This window comes from Vipera berus (assembly GCF_964194415.1).
Source record: "Vipera berus genome assembly, chromosome: Z".
NCBI classification, from domain to species: domain Eukaryota; kingdom Metazoa; phylum Chordata; class Lepidosauria; order Squamata; family Viperidae; genus Vipera; species Vipera berus.
The window spans coordinates 14896147-14911327 of NC_138205.1; the positions used below are offsets into that span (position 1 = coordinate 14896147).

Here is a 15181-nt window from a genome sequence, read left to right on the forward strand (position 1 = left end):
TTTCGGATGGCTGCCTTTTATTCGGATCAAATTAACAACGATCTTGAAGTAGGTGGGATCAAAGCTGAGATGCATTCTAGCATTAGGACGGAGATTCTGTGCCGATCCAGCGCTTGTACCAGATTACGAGGAGCCCTTAGCCAAATCATGTGCTCTGTGGTCAGCCCTTCAAAGTAGACCAGACTAGGAAACAGAGTTATGAATACTAATACTACTTTTATTGTAAGGTTACAATAACAGAATCTTGAAACTCTGAATGCGTTTCTCCTCTCCCTCCTTTTATTTCCGTGAGAACTTAAGAGGGTCCCGTCTCAGAGGCTTTCCTAGGTGGTAGTTCTGCCCCAGACTCAGGTTTCTTTTGTTTATTGTCCTGGTTGTGACTCTTCCTCCAGTTCCACAAGGTTATTCCTTCTTCCCATTACATCTGTTGGATGAGCTGAGCAAATGGCTTTCAGAGGAACACCCGCCATCTTTTTCTGTGGGTCCCAGTGTCTCCAGATAGAGTTAGATGCGCAGGAGATAAGATTACAGATAGTCCTTGACTTACAACCACAACTGGGACTAGATATTCCATTCCTAAACAAGGCAGTTGTTGAGTCATGCCTAATTTTATGATCTTTTTGCCATGTTAAATAAATCACTGCCATTATTAAGTGAAACACTTGATTGTTAAACACATCCAGCTTCCACCATTGATTTTCCTTGTCAAAAGTTGGCTGGGAAGGTCACAAATGGCAATCAAATGACCCCGGGATGCTGCAACCATTGTAAAAGGGACAGTTGCCAAGTGCCCAAATTTTGATCACATGATGGTCCTGTGAGGACCAATCGTAAAGACGAGGACCAGTGTCACTTTTTTTCAAAACGCTGCAACTTTGAATGGTGGTTAAATGTATGATTGTAAATCGAGGACTACCTGTATATTTTCTTAGTGCTTTGATCCATGCTCCGAGCTTAACGTCTCTTTAATGAGCCAAAGTCAAAATTAATGAAACAGAAGCAAAATGAAGGAAGCAAAATCAAAATGAAGGAAGCAAAATCAAAATGAAGGAAGCAAAATCAAAACCAAGGAATCAAAATCAAGTAAGGGGCTATCAAAAATCAAAATGAAGGAAGCAAAATCAAAATTAAGAGACTATCAAAACCATGGTATCAACAACAAAAGTGTATCACTCCCTATCCTTCCCTCTTCTCTTTTCTTGCCCCATACAACTCCCCCCCCCGCCCCAAGATCCAAAGGAAACAACATAGGAGAGTGTGTAATATTTGTATTGATTTTCAGGGTGAGGGTTAAAGGTAGAGAGATCTATATCTGGGTCACTGGAGGTGGAGCTGGAGAGTGAACAGATTCATTCCACCCTCTCATCCATGGATCTTCACCCCAGTGGAAACCGAGGGCATTGACCATCGGTCCTGACCTCCCACTGATGAACCTCAGAACCGTGTTGGGGTGTGAGGGCTCTGCAATGAAAGGCATTCCCAAACCAGAATTTGGCCCAAAGGCAAAGACGTGGCCCATGTTGGTGCGGAAGGCCAGGTATTCCACGGCGTTTCCGAAACGGCCATTCACCTGCACCAATCCCTCCCCAAAGGACAGGTGCATATCCGAAGGGTGGCCTGCTGTGCTGCCTTCATTACTGGACCACGTGTCACCATAGCAAACCTGGATGCTGCATTAACAAGAGAAGGATGATGTTAAGTGTAGAGAGGCACCGTAAATGGAAATTAATGACGATGCTCATGAGGGGGTCCTTGGGGTTCTCTGACCTTGCTTGTTTTCTTGCAGGCATTTCGTTACCCAAACTAGGTAACATGTCAGTGTTACAGGCAGGACTGATGATGTTAACTAGTTGGGTAATAAAATGTCTGCAAGAAAACCAGAAGCAAGCTCAGAAAGCAGCCAGGACCCCTCGTTTCAAACCTGTGCTACAAATATTCTCTTTTATTGATGATGCTCATCTCAGCAAACCTCTGTAGGAAGAGGTCTTTCACCTATACTTCCATCTTCTTATCCAGAATGAAGAAGAGCTAGGAAATGGTTTCAGAACGGTGTTTCTCCATCTTAGCAATTTGAAGATCTGTGGACTTCAACTCCCAGAATTCCCTAACCGGCCATGTTGGCTGGAGAACTCTGGAGTTGAAGTCCATTCATCTTCACTGATCTAGAAGGAACCATCCTCCTTTCATTCATACCTTATTTTCCTTCAGTATTGATCTAGATATGTTCTTTATACACAATCTGAAGCCCTTAGACATGTTTTCACATAAAAATAGCTTATTGACTGATTAATCAATTATCAATAAACTGTTTCCACATCTATGTAATTTATGCTCTCCTCAGTTGATTCGTAAATTTTCAGATGTCAAGTTCTGCCCCGCTATAGACCTCTGGGGTTTATGCAAACATACGTACCTTAGTATACTTCGGTCATTCGACCTTATTTTCATCGCTGATATAGGGCCTTCAAACTGGTTGCTGGACTGATCAAAAGAGTCCCCACCATTTCCACCGTATTCCCCAGAGTAGGAAGAGAAGTTTTCCTGGTCTGGATCCATAAAGAAGAGGGAGAACCAGTTAACTGAATGAGTCTATTGATCAATCAACCAATCCATCCCTGAGCTTCCTCTATGTTGTGATTCAGCGTCAGCCTGTGGTTTTGGCAGCTGAGTTGGACAATTCTAAAGAGGAGGAGGAGGAGGGGTTTGGAGAGCCTTTGGTGTCAGAGGAAGGTTCTGATGCACCGCAGAACTCTCAGCCTGGCCCCTCCCGTCTTGTTCCTCCTCAGGCCCAGCTGCATGAGCATGAAGGATTGGAAGAAGACGATCCACAGCTGGCTCTGTTCAGGGACGCTAGGAGCAGGAGGCAATCTAGCAGAACTGAACAGAGGAAAGCAATGAGGCAACTCGGGAGAGGGCAATGAGAAGCCATGCCTTGGGACTGCTGTTAAAAGGGGAATGTATGGGAGGTGCTGGTTGCTGAAGGCAACCGTTTGAAGAGCTTCTGTGAGAGTCCTGGTCTGTTATTGTTTAACTCTTGTTTAACCTTTTTGGTTTAAGTTTTGTTTGAACTTTTCGTTTAACTTTTGTAAATAAATTTGGTTGGGTTAGTTCCAGCCTGTTGATTATAAAAAGTGGTTGTCCCTGACATTCAAACAGGGCCGGTCGTAGGCTGGAACAGAACACTCTATCCCTGCAGAATAGCTTATGAGACTACGTCCCATTTTGTGTCCCATTGATTAAACAGCCTTGTATTTGTATATGGATAGCTCACTCAGAGGTGAACTAGAGTTCCAGACAAAGAATCACGTAGGCTGGTGGGGGAAGACTGCTGGAGATAGGAAGTCCTCTTGCAGATTCCTGCTCTCACTTCCCATCTTCCAGGAGCTCAAATATTATTGAAACAATTGCATATTCAGCTGACACTCATACTCAAAACAGAGGAACGTCATTAATGTTGGAAAATGTACTTACTTAATAAAGCCCCTGAATTGGTAGAGGTGGTTGTGAATGATTATTGAGAATGATGGCTAATAGTTAGATCTGTGTTTCTCAACCTTGGCAACTTTAAGATGTATGAACTTCAACTCCCAGCATTCCACAGCCAGTATGCTGTGGGGAATTCTGGGAGTTGAAGCCCACACATCTTACCAAGAGAAACCCTGAGTTAGATGGTAGGGCTGTTTTTTCTTTTTCTTTTGTAAATCTTACAGGCACTCCTCAATTTACAACCGGCCTCTTAACAATTGTCCTAAGTTACAATGAACTTCAAAAAAGCAGCTTGTGACCTGTCTTCCAAATTACAACTACCACACATACTCCAAAGTCACAAAAACACACATTTTAGGTCCTTGGCAACTAACTCACATTTATAGCTGGTTGTCGCCTCCCACAATCATCTGATTGTGATTTGTGATGTTTTTTGCCATTTTTTGCAGAAAAAAACAAAAAAAACCCCCACTCATTGGTAGGCTGGGTTTGTTCGACAACCATAGTGACTCTCTTTAAGACCAATGTAAAAATGGTCATCAAATTGAGTTGTTATTTGGTGCTTTCACGTGATTGCAACAACTTATGACTGAAACTCTGAGTTCCATTGCAGTTGTAAGTCAAGGACTACCTGTATAAGCAATGTTAGATAATAGGAGTGTCAGATAATAGGAGTGTAAATTTAGAATTCTATAACTGTATAAATGTTTTTTCTACTATATAAATCCATCATGGTATATCTTGAAGTTATTGCTTGTGTGCAATTTTAACGGAAATTTACTTATTTTTGATGGCAGTTGGACCACATTATAAATAGTATTTGTAAATAATATAAATTATTGCATGGGTCTTGAAACTTGTCCCTTTTATGACTTGTGAACTTTAGCTCCCAGAATTCCTCAGCCAGGCTCGCTGGCTGAGGAATTCTGGGAGTTGAAGTCCACAAGTCATAAAAGGGACAAGTTTCAAGACCCCTGAATTATTGGTTGGTTCATTTTATATTTTTTAAGCTGGTAATTTCTGTGGACTTATTTAAAAATCTATTGTACTTATCATTTCCTCAGGACCATAATGTTACGTCCGGAATGACGAGCGGAGACAGCGATGTCAAACAAGGAACGTTTATTAGAACTCACATGGGTCAACTGGCTAGCAGCCGTTGAACCCTACCTTAAATACTAGGTTCCATTCAAACATAACCAATCCCCGGCTCAGAATCTCCCGCCGGGAAGTAACAGCCAATGATTGCACTAAGTTTTCCCGCCGAAGGGAAACCACTCCCATAACTATGTACACAACACCCCTTCCCCCCTGGATGAAATTTACTATTTGACAAAGTCCTTCAGGTAGCTAGGGGGTTTATGTTGCCTGACTGGATATCGGCTGGCCATACTAACTGCTGGGGTTCCTTCAGTTCCGCCGTTGACTACCTCCTCTGACCCTGTTGTGTGTGTAGACGGCCCTGGTGGTGTCTCCAAATTGGGCTGTTGTTGTGATTGCTGTTGTTGGGGTACATTGGATTGACTGGATGACCCTGGTGGGCTGTCAGGGGGCGCTATTTCTATCCTTGCGTTACAATTCTGGGGGGTTGCTTCAATTGCCCTGAAATGTATTCTCCTCCCTTTCCCCCCTGGTGTTTTGTTACCCTTGGCTGGGGAAGGTGTAGAGTCAGTTGTAGAGTTTTCCCTCTCTTTGTTGGCTTGTACACCTTCAGGGGCCCTTTTCCTTAACTGATCAATGTGTCTCCTAATCAACTGATTCCCTTCCCCCTCAATTAAATAAGATAAGGGACCGGTTTTATCGATCACGACCCCTTGTGCCCATTTGTCCCCTTGTCCATAATTCCTGGCCCACACCATGTCCCCAATGTTCAGAGACCTGGTTGGGGTAACCGGGTCGTGTTCAGCAGGTAGTCTGTCAGGGTGTAATCTGTCCAATTTCGTTATCAATCGCCTGCCCCACCTCATTTCAGCAGGACTCTTCCCTGTGGCCGCACACGGTGTGGTGTGTTGGGCCAGCAGGAACTGAGCCAGTCTCTGATGCCAGTCGCCGTGGATTATTCGTCTGAGGGCGTCCTTGGTTGTTCTGACGTTTCGTTCTGCCAAGCCGTTAGAGGAGGGGTGGAAGGGTGCTGAAGTCGCGTGTCTAATCCAGTTGGCCTTGAGGAAGTCCTGAAATTCATTAGATGTGAATTGGGGCCCATTGTCAGAAACAATCACGTCAGGTAACCCATGAGTGGCAAAGAGTCCCCGTAAGACCTGTATGGTTTTGGCTGACGTCAAGGACTTAACAGGCACGACCTCCAACCACCGGGAGTAGCTATCCACTACTACAAGGAATGTGAGGCCCTGGAATGGGCCGGCGAAGTCAATATGGATCCTAGACCACGGGTTCCTGGCCTCTTCCCATTTGTGTACTGTTGTGTGTGCTTGCTCTGGTCGAGAACGCTGACACTGGTAGCACCCCGCTACTTTGTCCTCTATGGCTGTGTCTAACCCTGGCCACCATACGTGGCTTCTAGCTAGGGCCTTCATACGCACAATTCCAGGGTGCCCATCGTGTAATTCCCCAATCACTGTGTTTCTATGCCTCTCAGGTATAACAACCCTGTTGCCCCACAACAGACATCCAACATGTGATGATAGTTCGTCCTTCCTTCTACCATACGGAGTGAACTTAGGGTCAGGGCTTTTGCTAGGCCACCCGCCTTGTACCCATGCTGCTATTCTGCTGAGTATGGGGTCTTTTCTGGTAGCTGCTGCAATGTCCCTGGCAGTTAGGGGGCACTCAGAGAGTTCTTGTAGGGACATGATTTGTCCCACAGGTGCGGGGTCTGTACCTGTATCCTCTAGAGGTAGCCTGCTAAGGGCGTCAGCGTGCCCCATCTCCTTGCCTGGCCTGTGTTTGATTGAGAATGTGTAAGCGGAAAGGAAAATTGACCATCTTAGCATTCTGGGTGACATTATTTGTGGAGTCTGTCTATCGGTAGTAAATAGCCCTAGCAGGGGTTTGTGGTCAGTGTAAATGGTAAAGTCCCTACCATACAGATAATCGTGGAACTTTTTTACGCCTGCCACTATGGCCAATGCTTCCCTGTCAATCTGTGCATAATTCCGTTCCGCCTTTGTTAAGGTCCTGGAATAGTATGCTATAGGCCTCTGTTGACCCTGCTCATCCATGTGGCTAATAACTGCTCCCACTCCATAAGGGGAAGCATCACAAGCTAAGAATATAGGTTTGTTTTCTATAAAGTGAGTAACTGTAGAATTGCTTGACAGTATGTCCTTTAAAGTTTGGAAACTAGTCCTGTGTTTTTGTTGCCACTGCCAGGGGGTCTTCCTATCTAAAAGTCTATGGAGGGGTTCAGCAATAGCTGCTTTGTGAGGCAGGAATGTGTGATAAAAATTAATTAAGCCCAGGAAAGCTTGTAATTCCGCCTTATTCTTGGGTTCTGGAGCTAATTTAATCGCCCTAATTTTTCCTTCTGTAGGGTGGATGCCTAGGGCATCAATTCTAAACCCCAAGAATTCTGTTGATTTTACCCCTATGCAACACTTATCCTTTTTTAATTTCAATCCTGCCTCCCTGAACTTTCCCAGTACCTGTTCTAGCCTCTCAGCTAGGATGTCCTCAGTTTTTCCAGCGATGAGGACATCGTCAAAGTAAGGGCATACACCTGGAATGCCCTTCAAGGTTCTCTCCATCACCTCCTGGAAGATGCCTGGAGCTGCAGCTATCCCGAACTGAAGTCTGTGAACGCGGAACGCCCCCTTGTGGGTAACTATCGTTTGAGCCTCGGCGGCTTCCTTAGACACAGTAAGTTGCAAATACGCCTGCGCCAAGTCGAGCTTGGTGAAAATGGCGCCATCCTGGATCGTCGCGAGGACCTGCTTCACCGTCGGGACCGGGTAAGCATGCTTTTTCATAGCGAGGTTCAGGGTGGCCTTATAGTCGGCACAGATCCTCACATCCCCGTTTGGTTTCAGGGGTGTGATGATCGGTGTCTCCCACAGGCCCCCTTCTACAGGTTCTAAGACGCCCTGGCCTACTAGCTTATCTAGTTCGGCCTCGATCTTCTGTTTGAGGGCAAAAGGCACCCTCCGGGCCTTAAGCCTAATGGGCCTGACCTCGTGGTCTAAATTAAAATTAATGGGGGGTCCCTTGTACCTCCATAACGACCCATCGAATACGTCTGCGAAGTTATCGCAGACAGATTTTAGGGTTTTATTCTGAATGGTGTTAATTCCCGCCACCCAGATGCCTAGGGCCGAGAACCAATTAAGGCCTACAAGGCTAGTTCTCTGGCCCTCAGTGACTAAAAAAGTTAATACTCCACTAAACCCCTTATATTTAACTTTGATGGTAGCCTCTCCCACTAGTTCTATGGGTGATTTCTGGAAGTCGGCTAATTGTAATTTGGTGGGTTTAAGGGGAATTTTCTGGCCGCTTTTGGTTTCTATGTATTTAAGGGTGTCCCTAGAAATTATAGATACTGAGGCCCCGGAGTCCACTTCCATCTTGCAAGGGACACCTTGCAGATGGACTTCGATTCTTAATTTAGGCCTCAAAATGTGGTTGATTCTAGGGGTGTATTTTTGTCTAGGGATTCCCACGTGGTTGACCCCCACCCCAGCCCCCGGGTTGGAAGTTCGTGCCTTAGGCCTATGGGTCTCTCCGCCACTCCGTTCGGGGGTTACCTCACCTGAGGCCCAAGCGTCGAGCTCGTGGAGTCGGTTGTCGCGCGGTCGGCTTCTGCAGATGGCCTGGATGTGGCCCGTTTTTCCGCACCCTCGGCATTTGGCGTTTCGGAATCGGCAAGTCGATCGTTGGTGATTCCCGCCGCAGCTTCCGCACCGGGTCTCTGTGTCGCGAGGTCTGTCTGGGTTGTCCCTCTGGGGTCGTTGTAGCGCTGGAGGTTGTTGTCTTCTGTTCTGGTCTGGGCCTTCGGCTCGTTGTGGTCTCGGCGCCATCTTCCCGAACCTTCTGGCTACTTCGGCAATCTCGGCTTCCCACTGGTAGTCCACCTCCCCACCGTCCACATGGCTCTCCAGGTTAATTTCGGCTGAGGCTGCCATGCTGTTGTAGGGGGGGTCGCGTCTGCCTGTAGACTCGTACGTAAGTAGCTCATCTAAGACTTCTTGGAGGTTGCCTGTGGGCTTAGAGATGATTCGGTTTTGCAAGTGTTCATCTCGCAGCCCCAAAACCACTCGGTCCCTGATGCAAATCTCGAGATTGTCATATTTACAGCGCAGGGCTGCTTCTCGGACTGCCGCCACAAATTGTTGTATTGATTCGCCCGGCCGTTGGTTCCGCTTTTCAACTATCCTCCGCCAGAACAGTTCCGACCGTTTAGGGGTGAAATGGACCCTCAGCTTAGCCAACAAGTCGGCGTACGATACGCTGGAGACCGGCAGGGGTTGGCACAGGCCGACGGCCACTCGGTAAACCGGAGTGCCGCTGATGGTCAGTAGCGCTGCCGCCTTCTTCCTGTCCTCCGTGATCCCGTTGACCAGCATGTACCCCTCGACTTGCCCGACATATTCTTCCCAGTCTTCAGGGTAGTTAGGGTCAAACTCCTTCAGGGAACCGACTTGCGCCATTCTGTTGGTTCAGTTGCTTGCTGCTCGGTTGACTGTGATTCAAATTTCCCGCTTTTCGCTCTGTCGGCTTTCCGCGGTTCTTTCGCTGTTCTGCCGTCAAATCCCACCTTCGTCGCCACTGTTAGGTCCGGAATGACGAGCGGAGACAGCAATGTCAAACAAGGAACGTTTATTAGAACTCACATGGGTCAACTGGCTAGCAGCCGTTGAACCCTACCTTAAATACTAGGTTCCATTCAAACATAACCAATCCCCGGCTCAGAATCTCCCGCCAGGAAGTAACAGCCAATGATTGCACTAAGTTTTCCCGCCGAAGGGAAACCACTCCCATAACTATGTACACAACACATAAGTTGACACTTTACTTCAGATTTGCTTACAGAGAAAGGGAGAGGGGAAAAAAAGAATTTTAAAACATATCCTGTAGCGAAGTCTTAAATAAGTCGAGGAGACTGTTTAAGTTTCTCAGTCCATATAAGGCCAATCAGATTCTGCCGTCTGCTGAGGCAAAAGAGAATTGAAATGCGTGCAAATGAAGAGTATGTTGAGAATTGGGTTAGCCATCCATTAATTGTTGGGATTACAGGATTTGTCTACTAAAGTACAAGATTGGCTACTGAACTAGTATTAAGTTAGAGTTACATTTTTCAAACACAGCGCTTAAAATTTTAATCATTTAATCCTGGCCTGTAATTGTAGAGACCCAAGCAATCTACTATGCAATTCAGATTATATCTTTTTTAGCCAGCCCTTGCAGGTAACTCAGATCTACTACAATAACCCTTATATTGTGGGCTGGGAAAAGCTGCTTAACCAATAAATTTCTGATGAAATAGATAACAGGTGCCTTCTTGTAAATCTTGTAATTTTAGGGGACCTAGAAAATATGCTTTTTTCTCTGGTTGCCCTGTTATTTGAATCAGCCTCAATTCTCCTTACCTTTCAGAAAGCTGTTAAGACCTGGCCATTCCCCCAAGATTTAGAGGAAAATAGTGGGGTTCCCTTTAGCTCAGGGGTGTCAAACTGCTGGCCCACGGGCTGGATGTGTCACACAGAAGCCATGCCCACCCCATTGTCGGCAATGGCAAAATAGTCCCGACACGTCGCACAATGTCACATGATCTCGCGAGTCTGACATGTCTGCTTTAGTTGCTCTCTTATATGCTTAATTGCCATTTTATATTTTGGATCTTAAACACTGCGACATGTTTTAATGCTATATGGTCTGGGAGTGTGACTTTTTTTAGTTTATTGTTTGTTTGTTTTTGTGTTGTACCTCATGCAGTCACATTGTTTAAGCCTTATAAATCTGCATAAAAATATAAAGTTTTAACATGTATCCTCCAAAACTCTTATGCTTTAATGTATAGGTTGGGGGGCTCTCCTGCCTTTAATTTTTGCCTACTGTACACAACTGAGCCTTGTAATTGACAAATGTGGGCGCTCCATCACTGGAGGTTTTTAAGAAGAGACTAGACAGTCACTTGTCTGAGACAGTATAGATTCTCCTTCTTGAACAGGGGGCTGGACTAGAAGATCTCCAAGGTCCCTTCCAGCTCCTATTCTAATTCTAATTTCAAATCCATGCATATACGCACATACAAACACATCACTCTTAGTGCAAATTATTACAATTTTCCACAGCTGGTTGGGGAATTCTGGGAGTTGAGTCCATACATCTTCAAATTGACAAGTTTGAGAGACATTGTTCTAGAATTTCTAGAGCTTACCCAAAATAGTTGATACTCCAGCACAAAGAAGGCAAAGAAACACAAAAAACAGCATCTGGAAGATGAAATAGGCTTAATCTGAAGATTACAGAACAAGAGAGAGTTATAGTTAACATGTTATCTTTGACAATGCATGTTACTGGAGCCTGACATACCACTGAATTAAACAATTCTTTCTTGTAAATACATCTGTTTAGAAAGCCAACCTTAAATTCATTACATGTAGTCCTCGACACATTCATTTAGGAATCATCCAAAGTTACAGTGGCATCGGAAAAGCATCCTCATGCTTGTGACCGTTGCCACATCCCCGTGGTCATGTGATTAAAATTCAGGCACGTGATAATTGGCATGTATTTATGATGGTTGTGCCATGGTAGGATCATGGGATTGCCATGTTTCCAACAAGCCTGTTTCCCACAAGCAAAGTCAGTGGGGAAAACGGATTCATTTAATGACTGCACGATTCACTTAACAACTGCAGCAATTCTTTTAACAACTGTGGCAAAAAATCAGATGGGACTCACTTAACCACGGACTTGCTTAGTAACAGAAAGCCCCAAATATGGTTGTAAGTCAAGGGGCTGGGATATCAGTTTAAGACAGTGATGGCAGGCAGTTGAAATAGAAGCAGGTAAATGCAGCAAGATATGAAAAACAAACGTTGGTTCGTAGGAAATAACAGATTTTTTTTTCCCCTCAGGGAGAGGCAACTGAAAGAAGGAACTGTTGATTCAAGAATGCTATTTAAAATGCACAAATAAGCTTTCCCAAGGTTATTGTTGAAGTTCACAAGTTACTCTATCTAAAATTCAGTCTTCTACTACAGCATTAGGGTACTGTAGGATTTAGGATTTCATGTTGTTGGCTGAAATAAGAATTTGAAGGCAAAAATGTAAATAGAAAAAAAAATCACGCAAGCAAAACAAAAAGGCTCTGGTTGTGGTGTGTTTAAAATACCACCCCTTCCATATTTCTATGTCAATTCTGAAGCAGGTCCTATTTTAGTGACATTTATAAGTCAATGTATTTTGAACTGGATTTACAAGTCTTCTCTTTCTCCTCCTTCTCCCCTCCTTTCCTCCCTCCCCCCTTCCCCCTATTTTCCTTTCTTCCCTCCATCTCTCCCTCCCTCCTCCCTCCTTCCTTGCCTTCTCTTACTCTGATTCCATCCATCCACCCATCCATCCATCCATCCATCCAAGAGATTCTCCCCATGAAAATGTCCTCAGATGCACCAAGCAACTTTTTAGCCCTGTAATTATCACCATAGGCGAATCTACATACAATATTTACATATTTCTGCAGTGCAACTCTGTAATTTACCTTACAAAATTGAATTGTTATTTGGTGAGAGGAGTCCAAGGCAACAGGTTTCTTCTCTTTGTCTTCCCAAGGCTTCAGATTTCAGAGTCCCTTGTTTTCAATCCCTGCTGCAAATGTGGCCTGAGCTCCTATTGGTTTGGCAACAATTTGGAAAATTTCTGGAGTTTCTTTTTACCTGTTCTTAGCCACAGGGCACACAAACAGGGCTTCTATTGTGAGGTTTCCTGCTCCTGTTTAGAAGATCTTCATTCCAGAAAGTGATCGTTGGATGAACTTACCTTTGAGTGCTTGCACCATACTGTCTTTTTAACAAAAAAAAATGTTCGTTCTTTAGTTTTCAGTTATTTGCATGGCAAATAAAAATATGGGCTGCTCTCCTAATTCACTGCTACTTTGGACAAAGAGAAATTGATTGAGGCCTAGGGGAAAAAAAGTTACTTTTCTCCACTGGTAGTGACTTCTCAGTCATCTTATTAAGTGACTGTTCAAAGTTATACGGGCAAAGTAATAATGACTTAAAACTGGTTCTTGCACTTAATGACTATTGTAACATCCCTAAGCATCATCTGATCAAAATCTGGGCTCTTTGCAACTGGAATGTATTTAGGATGGTTGCCAGATCCCAGGTGATCACCCTTTGCATCCTTCCTATCTGGCTTCCAACAAGCAGGGTCAATGGAGGAAGCGAAATTCAGTCAATGACCGCATGGGTCACCTACCTACCATGGCAAAAAAGGTTGTGAAACTTTAAATAAGGACTGTAACGGGATCTATCATAAGGCAACCAGAATGATTGGATAGAAAAGAAATATTATATTGATGTGATTATTATTTTTAGGAATACTGGGAAAAAGTTATATACCGTATTTAATTGTTATCTATCAAAACAATAAGAATTGTATTAACTCAATGTTTGCAAAAGAGGACGTTTTGAGGAAAAGAAGAAATCAACTAAAACCATTATCTGGATTATGGATTATAGAAATCAATTGTTAGTGATTGTTTTACAAATGTAAACCCAGACAGCACATTGTTCACCAATTATTAAGTGAGTTATGTTTTAAAAAATCAATAAAATATATTAGCAAAAAAAAGAAGGTTGTAAAACTGAGTGTAACTCACTTAACAAGCACCTTGCTCAGCAATGGAAATTCTTGTCCCAATGGTGGGGATGCTGCAACAATAGTATGTATCTGGATTGGTCATAAATCACTTTTTGAGTGCAGTTGTAAAACCTTGAACACTCACTAAGTAAATGGTTATAAGTCGAGGACTACCTGGGAGAATCTCAGGATAAAAAATAAAAAAAAATCTAATAACCACATAGTGGCCTTACTTAACATAGCATACTAACCCATGAAAAATTACCCAGTGTTCATACGGAGCAAGCTTAGCATGTTAGGCTAATACAGTTACTGGATATTCATTTCCAATGAATGCCGAATTTTGTGGTTTGTGAGCCTGAAGACGGTAAGAGCTGCATTTGAAGCACGTGAACTCAGAGCCCTGTGGAACTGCTGTATTTCTTGTGTCCTATCAGGACACAATGCACAGAGAAACATTATGCAAAGGCACATAACGACCACACGGTGACAGCAGAGCCCATAATATTGTTGTGGCTCAGCCCATCTTTTCTTAATCTGTTTCTCAACAACTTTAAAAAGCGGACTTCAGCTCCCAGGGTTGAAGTCTGGGAGTTCTAGGACTTGAAGTCCACACAGCTTAAAGTTGTCGAGATTGAAAAACACTGGTCTTAATTTTCCACAGTATTATGTATAAGAAACTGCCTCTGAGTTCTGCAAAGTCTGGTGATTTTTATCTGCTGATTTATATTATTACTCTTCATCAGTGCTTTTTTTGTAAAAGAAAAAGGTGCCGGAACTCACACATGTCATACAACCCGCCTTGCCTACCCTACAAGGTTCCATCCAAAAAAGGTGCCGGAACTCCGTTCTGAACGTTCTATGAGAAAAAAAGCCCTGCTCTTCATAAATAAAAAAGCTAGTATAGCTTTAACCCCAGCATCCCACTCCTGGATGGATGATAGGTGGAGTGGGCCAGGAATTCTGGTAATTGAAGTCTAGAAGTGCCAGATCACAGATGGCTTGTCCTGATGTTTAGCATCACAGCAAGAGAATCAAAAGAAACCAAGATGGTGGACTGAAGTCCCGCCTCTTTTGATGGACATTTAAAAAGGGCAGAGCTTTGATCCACACCAGTGTTTCTCAACCTTGGTCAGTTTTAAGATGTGTGGACTTCAAGTCCCAGAATTCCCCAGCCAGCATGATGTCCCCATCATGTTGTTTTCATCTCATCTTCGGTCCTTGACTGGGAGAAGCTGAAGTCATCCTCATTGGTGTCCCGGCATTTAAATAATATTTTCCCCCTAATTTTGATTCCAGGCAAGTGAAATCGGTAAGGCTCTGCCACACATTATGGGTAGTCCTCGACTTACGACCACAATTGAGCCCACAATTTCTGTTGTTAAGGGAGGTTTTACCCCATTTTACAACCTTTCTTGCCACCGTTGTTAAGTGAATCACTGCAGTTGATCAATTGTTAAGTGAACCTGGCTTCCCCATTGACTTTGCGTGTCAGAAAGTCGCATAATGTGATCACGTGATCTTGGGGACACAGCAACAGTCATAAATATGAACCAATTGCCAAACATCTGAATTTTGATCACATGATCATGGGGATGCTGCAACGTTCGTAAGTGTGAAAAATGGTCATAAGTCACATTTTTCAGTGCCGTTGTAACTTTGACCGGTCACTAAACAACCTGTTGTCACTTGAGGACTACCTGTATCTTGGAAAAATCTGACTGAATCCAGGGACTCAGTGGTGTTTGCAGGATGTGATTAAAAAAAAAAGTCAAGATGAAGCTATAATGGTGCCACTAAAGCTCCAATTAATTTTTTATGTGCAATGTTGCAGCTCCTGTCTTGACTTTTTTTCTGGTCACGATTTGCAAACTCCTTTCAGTCCACCAGAAGTAAATTTAAAAAACCTATTTTCTTCAACCCGTGGATGGATAAG

The 15181-nt window shown here is 43.9% G+C and overlaps 1 protein-coding gene across 1 annotated transcript; it reads right to left on the reverse strand.

Moving 5' to 3' along the window:
• Positions 1–1262: 1262 nt before the first annotated feature.
• On the reverse strand, positions 1263–12187 carry LOC308677113 (zymogen granule membrane protein 16-like). Its single transcript, XM_081343277.1, has 4 exons — positions 12143–12187; positions 10817–10871; positions 2414–2546; positions 1263–1670 (listed from the first exon to the last, which is right to left on the reverse strand). The coding sequence occupies exons 2-4, from the start codon at positions 10869–10871 to the stop codon at positions 1307–1309; spliced, it is 552 nt and encodes a 183-aa protein (XP_081199403.1). The 5' UTR covers positions 12143–12187; the 3' UTR covers positions 1263–1306.
• Between the last annotated feature and the right edge of the window lie 2994 nt (positions 12188–15181).